Below are 11,745 nucleotides of genomic sequence, written 5' to 3' on the forward strand. Positions count from 1 at the left end.
GATGTTTTTACCTTTGGCTTAGTTAATAGTCTCTGTTATTTCTAGCATCTAGCAAGATCAGGGTTGCTAAAATGCTGTGTGGTGCGAATCATCTATCGTGCAAAACCCACGAATTACCTTTCTTAAGTTTTTCAATTAAAATTCTTTAGAAAATGAAGTTGCTAACAATCTAAGGACACTTGTTAAGGAAATCAAAGATAGTAAATTTGCATTGTATTCAAAAATATTTTAACTTTTAAAAAGTTAAATTCATCACTTTTCATCATTTTTCAATGCAATATTTCTATTTTCATTCTAAAAACTCCACACTATCTATTTTTGACCTAGGCTTTCCTTGCTTTTCATATATATATATATATATATTTTTTTTTGTGGTTGTGCCTTTCACATTTCTTTATCATCCTATTTCCATTGCTTCAGAAGAATTTCAAAACATATATATGAATTGACAATGCAATCAATCAACTTTGTTGGTGAAGGAACCATCAAACACTGGTTCATAAGGAACCCTCAAAATGAGGGGAACACTATGGTTCAGGCATGTTAAACTCGATGAGTCATGCATGCGTATGCATGACAATCAATATCTTTTCGGCTGGATCTCTCAAGGCTCAAAGCTTGGAAAAGTTCTTGTTTTGTAGCTATTTTGGTGAGATATTGTGCAATTTTTTATTTTGTGCCTCAACAAACTCTTACGTTGTGATTTTTTATTTCAATTGGAATGCACTTCCTTTGACGTTATTTTTTGTCGACATTGATGATATTGTTCATATCTCTCTTTAAATCAATCATTATCTCTCATATAAATAATTTATTTTAATCATTTATCTATCATCTTCTCTCATCTAAAATACACTAATGTCATAAAAACTATGTCATCTAAGTGAAACCCGAGAATATCCACAATGATGGATGCTTCATATATTTCACATGAAGCTAAATAGGCATCCATGTTAGATATCCATATAGAATGATGACTATGAAAACACTCATCTCTTTCACCACTTTTCACGGCCCCACTTAATAAATTGTATAAAATAAATGAACTTTATTGAAATGTTTATTAAGTAGTAACATTTAAAATTATAAAATAAAGAGGAATGCTAGCAACACTCACTTTTGAACACTCTCTCTACTCACTCTTTTATTGGATGAAATCAATGTATGTCCTACCATTTTGTGTGGGTTCAATTTTTAAAGTATAGGTCTACAATGATTTAAACTAATAAGAGAGTGAGTATTAGAGAGGATGTTCAAAAGAAAGTGTTGCATTCCTCTAAAATAAATGATGTGTACACAAAAGTCATTTAAGTACCCGAAAGATTTAGCTACACTGTGAATGCTCTAAGTATAATATGTTGAAACGTTATGGATATAATGTTTAGTGCTTGTTTGGATTCCCGTTTGTAAGCCTTAGACGTGCGTGCGTTTCTATCGACAGAAGCAATTATACCACTAAAGCAACATGTTTGGTTTTCTAAAATTTGACGAGATTTTCATTCTAGAATCACTTTTAAGTTGAAGCAGCTATTTCTAATTTTTGCATTCACGGTAAGATTCAATTCTATAATTAATTGTTGTGTTCCTTTATTATCCTTTATAACATTCAAGTTGTTTGTCATGGTTGAAAGCTGCTGGTCCATTCTTTTACGTTGTGCTCCATTACGGTGGATATAACATATAAGTACTGTTTGATTATTCTTTTACACTCTTTAATTCTTATATTTTATTAAAAAACAATTGATAAAAGAATATTAAAAATAAATCTTATGAATTAATATTATTTTAAAATGAATTTATCCTTTAAAAAAATATAATTTATGAACCAATAAAAATGCATTTATAACTTTAGATAAGCTGAAATAATTATCCAAAATGAGAATTGAAATATTTAGTTTTAAATAAAATTTAAAGGTTAATTTGGTCATTTGCACATTTAAAATCAATTTTGATTCATACTATCAAACAACATAACTCATAAGAATCACTTTTAAGTAAGTGTATCCAAACATAAATCAATTCACATCAAACCCACTTTTAATTAAAATCAATTCTTTCAAACTCTATGCTGAAAATAAATATTATGCTTGCATGCACTTTTCAACATCTAACATTCCAAAACCCAAAAAAAATAACAATTTTGGCTCTTTATCTTTAAAAAAAACTGCACTTTTGGCTATTATCTTTAAAAAATAGTAATTATGGTCTCTATTTTTAGATATGTTGCGTCTTTTTAACAGAATTACAACGTTTTGTAAAATTAGGTGACCCAATTTCCTATTTTTTTTATTGGAGAGTCAAAATTACAAGTTTTACAAAGTTAAGGGACAAGAATGCGTCACTTGAACTTAAATACTAGTGCCAAGTAGGGTATATTGTTGGAAAACATGCACATCACATGCCAATTCTATTCTATTATCCCATTTAAATGATGTAGCTTTCATAGTATGTGGCACAATGGAGAACCGCAACTTTATGCCAATCCAAGAAAGAGTATTTAGAATGCATAAACTTTAGTGGCTTATTTTTTGCATTTTTATTCAATGAAATATTAATACTATCCAGTCGTAGTCATGCTATAGACAATAGGAAGAAAGTCCTTTTCTTCAAAAAAAAAAAAAGGAAGAAAGTCCTTCAACTAATCTACCCTCTCTCTCTTTAGGTACAACAATCATGGCATGCTTCTCAACTTTCCTTCCTCTACCAACCAATAGTCAAAAATAGAAAAATTCACTAAAAAATGAATACAAACAAAACAACAATTAATCTCTTTAAGCAAGCCATCATCAAATTCACCTTGAACAGAAAAGAAAAGCTGATATAATACATCACCTATTTTCTTGGTGGTTGGAAGAAGGAATTGGAGAAAATCTTCAAGAGGGAAGAAGAAAAATGGTTGGAGAATCAAGAAAGTGGGTGGTGCTAATAGCAACAATTTGGATACAAGCATTCACAGGGACAAACTTTGACTTCTCATCATATTCATCTGAGATGAAATCAGTTCTTGATATAACTCAGCTTCAGCTTAATTCTCTCTCAGTTGCATCAGATATGGGGAAAGCATTTGGTTGGTGTTCTGGTGTCACACTCATGTATTTTCCATTGTGGGTGGTTTTGATCATGTCTGCTTTTTTAGGGCTTCTTGGTTATGGTTTTCAATGGCTTGTCATTCAAAGACTCATTACTTTGCCTTATTATCTGGTCAGTTTTCATCACTTATAACTAACTATGTCATGAATTTCTACTATGTTGTTATTGCAACTTTTGCTACTTCGATTTTTGCATTTTCTTAGCTCATGTTATGTTTGTGGTAGAAATCTTGTTGACTATGTTATGAATTTTGGCAACTAGCAACCAGTAATTTTGGCCGTGTTTACATACTGCAATATACATTTATGATAAAAGTTATCTCAGCCGCAACTTGGACTCTTTGCATACAGTATGCAAAGAGTCTAAGTTACGGCTCAGATAACTTTTATCATAAATGTTGCTAGAGGATCCAGATATGACTAGATTAGATGAGGTTGTCAATGTATACAGGCCTTATTTCTATTCAATGGGAGACGGGAGTTTTTTTCAAGACACTTTCTCTTTCTCATGTCAAACACTTTGGGTTTTGTGCACGAATATAAATGGATGATGATCCAATATGGGTTTGATGCGTGCGCGAATATAAATGGAAGATGATCCAATGAATATGAATAGACTCTAATACCATCTTAAAATTTGAGTTGATCATAACTAAAATCCTACAAAACGAGCTCGTAAGATGAGTGTCTCCCTTTATAACTAATTGGTAAAGCTCTTTATATCAGAGCCATATTAGGACCAGAGTATTCTGAAAGAAACATACGTAAACTAGGGTATTCAGTTTTCAAAGGTTAAGGGTAATGTTGCATATTCCAGAGCATCCACTTTATAAATTAGAGGATTGTCGATCCAAATAATACACATAATATGCCATATCCAATCTTTCTTTGACAAATGTTACTGTAAGACATTGATAAGGTCAAACATTGTGGCATTTTATCCTCCAAGACAAGTAACAATAAGGGAAGAAGAGTAACCAGTTCTGGTGACCCACCATGATTGGTGAGAGGCCACCAATTCTTATCCTCCGCTACAAATATCCACCATGACAGTGACCAATTTAAATAGTCAATAATTATCTTTGTTATTATAAAATTATTATTACAAAAGTTGACAAAATGAAAACATGTTAACCGTGGGTGGGAGTGGGAGATACACTTGCACCAAAAAGAAAGATTTGATTTCCTTTTTTCATTTTATTTGCCTAAACTAACGTATGATAATCTTTGTGCCTTACTTACTTCAAAAAAATAAGTCATTTAAGTTGTATTTTGTGTACAACTAAATTAGTCTTTCTTTAAAAAAAAATCATTGAAACTAATGCTTAAAGATAATGCTTTAAGTTGTTTAATCATACTAAATTAGTATAAGTCATTTAAGTTTTATTTTGTGTACATCATTACCCTTTTCACACATTTTATTACAAAAATACACAATTTTCCATTATGTTACGGATGTCACATGAATGAATTTGGCTTGGCCACTCAGCATACACTTACCTCTTTCCTTTCCTATCCCTTTACGTGTACCTCTTGCCTAATCTAAAAATAGATAAATGATTTGGAACTTTTGTCAAGTAGAGTTTAATAGTCAAAATTTCACCGTTTAAGGTGAATAAATGAGAAATTTTAGGTTCGAATTCCAATCTTTACTTATTGTAATTGTAATGTTCATACCAACTAAGCTATGTTCATGGGTAAAAACAAAACCTTTTTAATATGAGTTAAATTGACAAATATATAAATTAAACTCATATTTTTAATTAGCGTAAATTTTACATGTTCATAAATCTTTTAGGAAAAGCTCAAAAACTGATTTATATATTAACAAAACAATATTCTTGTATTATACTGCAGGTATTTTTTCTGTGCTTAATTGCAGGGTGTAGCATCTGCTGGTTCAACACCGTCTGCTATGTATTATGCATAAAAAATTTCACAAGAAACCGTTCACTTGCATTATCTTTGAGTGTTAGTTTCAATGGTGTAAGTGCAGCTTTATTTACTCTCATTGCCAATGCAATAAACTCAAACAACGACACTCTCTATCTCTTGCTCAATGCCCTTGTTCCTCTCCTCATTTCCTTATTAGTACTCCCTCCAATTCTTTACCAACCACAGCCTCAGCAAAATTCCTCCGACACCCTTCATTGTCGCGACCGCGATTCCTTAATTTTCCTTTGCCTCAACATCCTTGCCCTTGTTACAGGCATCTACCTCCTCTTCCTATATTCCCTCTCATCGTCCCCAACCGTAGCTCGTGCTATCCTTGTCGGCGCGGTTTTTCTCCTGGCAATGCTTTTATTCTTGCCATACATTGTTTATTCAAGAGAATGGTCTTGTTTCACCCTCCCTACAAGCTTTTCTTTATATGAGTCAAGTTTCGCTCGTATTGACAATAATGATGAACATGAGCTTCACAAAGAACTAATTAGTATGGAGGATAATGATGCAATGAATAGTGGAAGTGTACAAAGCATGATGATAGAGAAGAGTTTTTGTTTTGCTAGTGTATTGGAAAAAGAGAAACTTACAATGCTTGGCGAAGAGCATACAACTAAGATGTTGATTCGTAGGTGGGATTTTTGGCTATATTACATTGCATATTTTTGTGGAGGAACAATTGGATTGGTTTATAGTAATAACTTGGGCCAAATTTCTCAATCACTTGGACATGGTTCTCTCACAAGTTCTCTTGTCACACTTTATTCTACATGTTCCTTTTTTGGTCGCCTTCTAGCAGCCGTACCTGATTTATTCAGCAGGTATGTGTTAGAGGTCTTTGTAGTTTCAACGATAATTTATATGTTGCTAAAAGAAGTATAATTACATGGAATAGTGTTGCATAACTATAAAGTTTTTGATAGAATTTGACTAGATTCAATGATAATTCTTGTTGGAAAATATTATGTGGTGGGGATCACTCATCCATTGAATCAGCGACATAGCCAGAATTTTTTCATAAGAGGGCCTCAGAACCAAATTGCATATGACTAGAGAAAAAGATAAATGTCACATGTATATAGTACAATAAGAAAATGACCGTATACAGGCCTACTGTGGTGCCACCCTAAGTGCTTATAGCATTAGCGCTTATCATGTAAGCTCTTATGTATAAGTTTTTTATATATCGAAAGATAAAACAAAGTCAATCTGTTTCTTTTTTTAGATTAAGTCAAACAATTGTCATGTTAAGTTATAAGTTGTTTTTATAAGCTATCTTTGAGAGCTTATGGAAATAATATGAAAATGTAGTTTCCATAAGTTCTTCAAAACAGTTTCAAAGCTGTTTATACTTGTAAATAAGCTCAAATCAGTCAATCCAAACAATTCTGTCAACCCAGTTAAGGAGGCCATAACATCCATAGGTCCTTTGAAATAGTATTTTCATAACTAAATGAAATGGCAAGCTTACTGATTCTTTAATGGGTGAGTGACTGAGTCGTATCTATCATATTATATTTTCTCACAATTATGAAATCACCCTTGAATCTAGTTAAATGTTTATTAACTATTGAATATGATTCTTCAAAAACTATAGCGAAAAAGAAACTATGATTATTTTTCCATCTACTCAATAACTAATCCACTAATATTGTATGACAAATGCAGCAAGATACACTTTGCGAGAACTGGATGGTTTGCTGCAGCCTTGATACCAACACCAATTGCCTTCATTTTACTAGCCATATCTGGCACTAAAACAACATTACAATTAGGCACAAGCTTAATTGGATTAAGTTCTGGCTTTGTATTTTCTGCCGCAGTTTCTATTACATCAGAATTATTTGGTCCAAACAGTGTTGGTATGAACCACAATATCCTCATCACAAACATTCCTTTAGGTTCATGTCTTTATGGCCTTCTTGCAGCATTGGTTTATGACTCAAATGCCACAAGCAGAAGAGATTCAATATGGCTGCGTGAGATGTCAATGTGCATGGGAAGGAAATGCTATATGCAGACATTTATATGGTGGAGTTGCATTTCAATTGTTGGATTGGTTTCAAGCTTCTTGCTTTTCTTAAGGACTAAGCAAGCTTATGACGGTTATGAAAGAAATAAAACTAGAAACAGAATACAGGCAAGTTAGCTTTTGAATTAGAATTGTATGATGCAAATGTTGAAATTATATGAAACGAAATATAAATATATCATTTTTTAGTAATGTTGGAAAGTAAGAGAAGAATAATGTGTTGTTGTGGCAATATGAATCACTCCTATGCAGCAAATTTTTGACAGATCTTTGGTGTAAATTCCATGTGCTCTCCAACGTTTAAAAAATGATGCAATGGGTCTGAACCTATGCACTCGAAGCCACAAACAATGGTTAGAGAACACAACTTGTATTCACTAGGTTAGGTTTATGTCTTCCCAATCTTTTGATTTTCGATCTTTTTGATAAATGAATCTACGCCCTTAAAAAAAACACACAATTATCATGAAATCAGCATATAATCATGCAATCCCCACGTTAATTCACAACTATATCATCCACACACTATGTCATATATGCAAGCATTATGTTCATTCAGTAATTAAAAAAATCCTCTCAAATGCAAGGAAAGACGATTCCAACAGATCAAATGATTAATATAGAGCATAATGAGCAATATTTATTTATTTTTTCTCCATTTTTACAAAAGCATGATTAGCAAACTAGTCAACACAAATAGTCCTCTCTATAAGTATGATTTTTTTTTTTTTAAATTCACTGCTTCATTCAAAAGTAAGCAATTGCACAAACATTCCTCAAATTCAAAGGCCTTTGAATTCCCACACCACCAAAGTTGAAATCACTCTCTAACCACGTGTTATTCCAACCTTTTAAATGAGCATGCTCAATTGTTAGCATAGTTCAACTCCCGGTTAAAATTTGAACATTAATTCGTGTTGGAACACTAGTGTATATTGGCAAAAACTTGGAGTATACTAGTTGTTATGTTGAGACTTTGGAATGTAAACACAAGGATGGAGAAACTAGTGTAAAGTGTGAATTGAAAATTTTATGTCTCACATTGGGTAGATCACACACTCTAGTAGTGTTTATATATGTGGGATATCACTTCCAAGGGTGTGTGCTTGGGGTACCCACTTTTGTGAACGGAGTGAGCGCTTGCCAAAATTATATATAAGACACGCGCGACGCCGCCGTCCGACCGATCGGACCGGGCTTGGCTTGGCTTCAAAGAAATATATTTTTTTGGTGCTCAGGAAAATGAAAAAAATAATTTTTTATTTGCTACTTCGAGATTCCCGCACGCGGAGGATCAAGTCTCACACGTTTTCCACACGCGCAAGCTTCAGCTCCACGTTTCCGCGTCGTGGGTTACCGTTACTGGGTCGAGGGCTCGGGAATGGGATTCTTCACTCCAAAACCGAGAATCGAATCCTCTTCTCTGATTTTCTCCCCTTCTCATCTCCCTCGGTTTGTGTTGATGAACCGTTCTTTTCTTCCTCCTTTCTTTGGTTTCTCGAGTGGTCTTCGTACCATATTGGAGTGGTTTTTCGAAACCATATTGAGGTGTTATTTTCGAGCGATTTCTGGCAGTGCAACCTTTAATCGTACAGAAAGAATCTGGGCTGTTTTATCCTGGAGACAGCGCGGTTGCTAGTCTACCTTGCACAATTTAGGTAGTGCCGCGAAACGTCTTAAAGAAAGCGACCTGGTCGTGACTCACCCCGGTAATAGTTTCAAAGCTCTGTCATAATTTTTTAAATTACAAAACCAACAATTCGGCACATTATAGAAGATTGGGTCCATTTGCTTAACCCAATTCTCATATTAATAGTTAGAGTAACGCTAGCAACACTCTCTTTTGAACACCCTATATAATACTCACTCTCTTATTGGTTTAAATCATTGTGGGCTACATTTTAAAAATTGAACACATACAAAGTAGTGAGACATACATTGATTTCATCCAATAAAAGATAGAGTGCTAGAGAGAGTGTTAAAAAGTGAGTGTTACTAGCATTCTTCTAATAGTTATTACTATTACTATCACTTTAATAAATAAATTTAATATACTTTATGATTTTTTTTGTTGAATTGGGAGAATAAGTGAAATATTTAGTGTTTACCCTGGAATAAGAGTAATAATAGGAAGGAGGGTACATCATAGGATTATAATTGTTTGAAGTATTGTTCACTCAATTTTTAGGATGTACGTTACTATAAAATGTTCAAAGTTTTGTTAGACAAGTGAGTTTATTAATTAGAAGTTCATTTTTCTTCTTAGACATTTTTCATACAAGTTTATTGTTCTAGCTATGTTATTTCGTGTTCAACTTTAGTGAGTGCATATTTCATATTTACCTACCTTGACTGATCCACTAGTAAAAGTCATTGTATTGGATAAAAAAAATTAAAGTTTTATAACTCTAAAGTTTTACAATTGACTCTGATATCAATTGGTGGTGCCGCAACAGAATTTTGACTTCTAATAATGATATGAAATATGCACTTACTAAAGCTGAACACGAAATAACTTAGCTAGAACAATAAACTTGTATGAAAAATGTCTAAGAAGAAAGATAAACTTCTAATTAATAAACTCACTTGTTACACTCTATTTGTTTTTGTTGTGATATCTAAAATACAAAACTTCTGAACATTTTATAGTAACGTACATTCTAAAAATTGAGTGAACAATACTTCAAACAATTATAAATCTCTGATGTACTCTCCTTCCTATTATTACTCTTATTCCAGAGTACCTTTGCATTATTCTTTACACTTTCCATCTTTAAATTATTCCATATTTAGTAAACACTAAATATTTCACTTATTCTCACATGAATATTCTAACATAATCATACAAATTAAGTGTGGAAAAACAAGAATTAATCAATTTGAATCCGCACCTCAATGCACCAAATATATGCGGCTATCTTTTATTTTTCGTCCACAAACGACCCAATCCTACTAGCTTTTTAATATTTTTTTTTTTTTTTTTTTTTTTGTATTGAGTAAATAATATGTTTGAATTTGTCCAATATGTTTATAGGAAAGGATATCAGTTATATTCATAAATGTCGAGTGGAGTATAATCACTTGAGGGTAATGTACCCAATATTAATGTAAGGAGAATTAAAGGGTTTAATTTATCTTTACTTGATAAATGATGTTAGGAGCTTGAAGGAGAAAAGGAGTTCGTTATGATATAGGTTGTTGAAGGCTCGTTACAGAGAGGAAGGGAGTCAAATTGGTGATGTAGGGAGATTAGATTCATTTTGGTAGAAAAATCTTACTAGTACCGGTGAGGGTGTCAGGGCTGGTTTAAGGATAACAAAGGGCGTGATGTCGGGGACAAATTAACCACTTTATTTTAGTGGGATCCATGGTTGGAGGGAGAACCTTAATTTGAAGGACATGTTTAGACGATTGTTTGAGTTGACTGGGAATAAAATGTTGGCGTGAATTTTGTTGTTTTGCAGGACAATAATGAAGACAAGTAGTAATTACATCTTCATCCATCACAAAAATGTATAGTAAGTTGTGTTATAATTTACTTGTCCAAGTTGAAGAACAAAATCACTTGTGCGACTACTAACATGATTTGGCCTAAGATGGTTCCTTTGAAAGTAAGTCTCTTTGATTGGAGGTTGCTTCGGAATCACCTTCCTACGAAAGACAACTTAATTAATCAAACAAGGTGTGCTTCAAAACAATGCACAACTTTGTGTGGGAGGGTGCGGTTCTTGTAAGGACGTGGATCATCCGTTTACCCGTTGTGATTTTTTTGGTACAGATTGAATTTTTGTTTCACAATGGATAGGTTTTGGCACAGTTAATCTGGTGTGTCTTTTAGACCATTTTCTTCAATTTTATCATCTTGGTGGAGCTTCAATGTATTTCCGATCAATTTTGTATCTATTATGATTTCTTGCATTTGAGTAATTTGAAAGGAAATAAACAATAAATTTTTCAGCAAAAAGAGCAAACTCAAAAACATTTACTTGACAATATTAAGCTTCAGTCTTTTTGGTGGTTGAAATCGGAATATTCCAAGTTCAGTTTCGACTATCATCTTTCAAGGCTTAATCCTCTTATGTGTTTGAAAGCGTTTACTTAAAATGTTTTTATGTTTCTTTTTGGACTTTGGTTATTGTTGTAATTGTGTAAACTTTTTCAACTATCAACTTTCGCAGATCTTGTACTAGGAGGACATGATGCGTTGATTAATATAGTTTTATTTTAACTTCTTTAAAAAATTGTACTCCATCCATTTCAAATTAAATTAAAAAATTCTAAATTTAGAATTTTTTTGAGTAATAAAAAAAATTGAAATAAAAGTTAACATACCTTTTACTATTAACATATATAAAAAAAACAATTACATCGGTAATATCTTGAAATATTTAAAGATATTAAATGAAAACTATCAGCATTAAAATAATGTCTCTTTTCGATCAAATAACATAATGAATAAAATTTCAGCATTTTAAGGCAGGGGCAGATAAACATATGGGTAATGTGTGGCTAAAGCCCCACATGCTTTTTTTTGAACAAATCAAAATGGAATATATTACTCAAAAACAGAGTGATTCACCCCGCACAAGGTGTGCTAAAGTGATGAATCCTCTAATATCTGTTACAACACCACATCACCTAACAAAAGATGCCACCACCTAAACAAAAAGGACCAAACAC

General features: G+C 32.7%; 1 protein-coding gene across 1 annotated transcript; it reads left to right on the forward strand.

Annotated features, from left to right (window-relative positions):
• Positions 1-2,623: 2,623 nt before the first annotated feature.
• LOC11436257 (protein NUCLEAR FUSION DEFECTIVE 4) lies at positions 2,624-7,330 on the forward strand. Its single transcript, XM_003624420.4, has 3 exons — positions 2,624-3,201; positions 4,947-5,854; positions 6,702-7,330. Exons 1-3 carry the CDS (start codon positions 2,893-2,895, stop codon positions 7,180-7,182), a joined length of 1,698 nt encoding a protein of 565 aa, XP_003624468.1. The 5' UTR covers positions 2,624-2,892; the 3' UTR covers positions 7,183-7,330.
• Positions 7,331-11,745: the final 4,415 nt, after the last annotated feature.

This window comes from Medicago truncatula, chromosome 7 (genome assembly GCF_003473485.1).
Source record: "Medicago truncatula cultivar Jemalong A17 chromosome 7, MtrunA17r5.0-ANR, whole genome shotgun sequence".
In the NCBI taxonomy this organism is placed as follows: domain Eukaryota; kingdom Viridiplantae; phylum Streptophyta; class Magnoliopsida; order Fabales; family Fabaceae; genus Medicago; species Medicago truncatula.

Coding starts and splice junctions, on each gene's coding strand:
- LOC11436257 (XM_003624420.4), top strand. CDS start 2,893: ATGGTTGGAGAATCAAGAAAGTGGGTGGTGCTAATAGCAACAATTTGG. Junction 3,202..4,946: donor TTACTTTGCCTTATTATCTG/GTCAGTTTTCAT, acceptor ATTATACTGCAG/GTATTTTTTCTGTGCTTAAT. Junction 5,855..6,701: donor GTACCTGATTTATTCAGCAG/GTATGTGTTAGA, acceptor TGACAAATGCAG/CAAGATACACTTTGCGAGAA.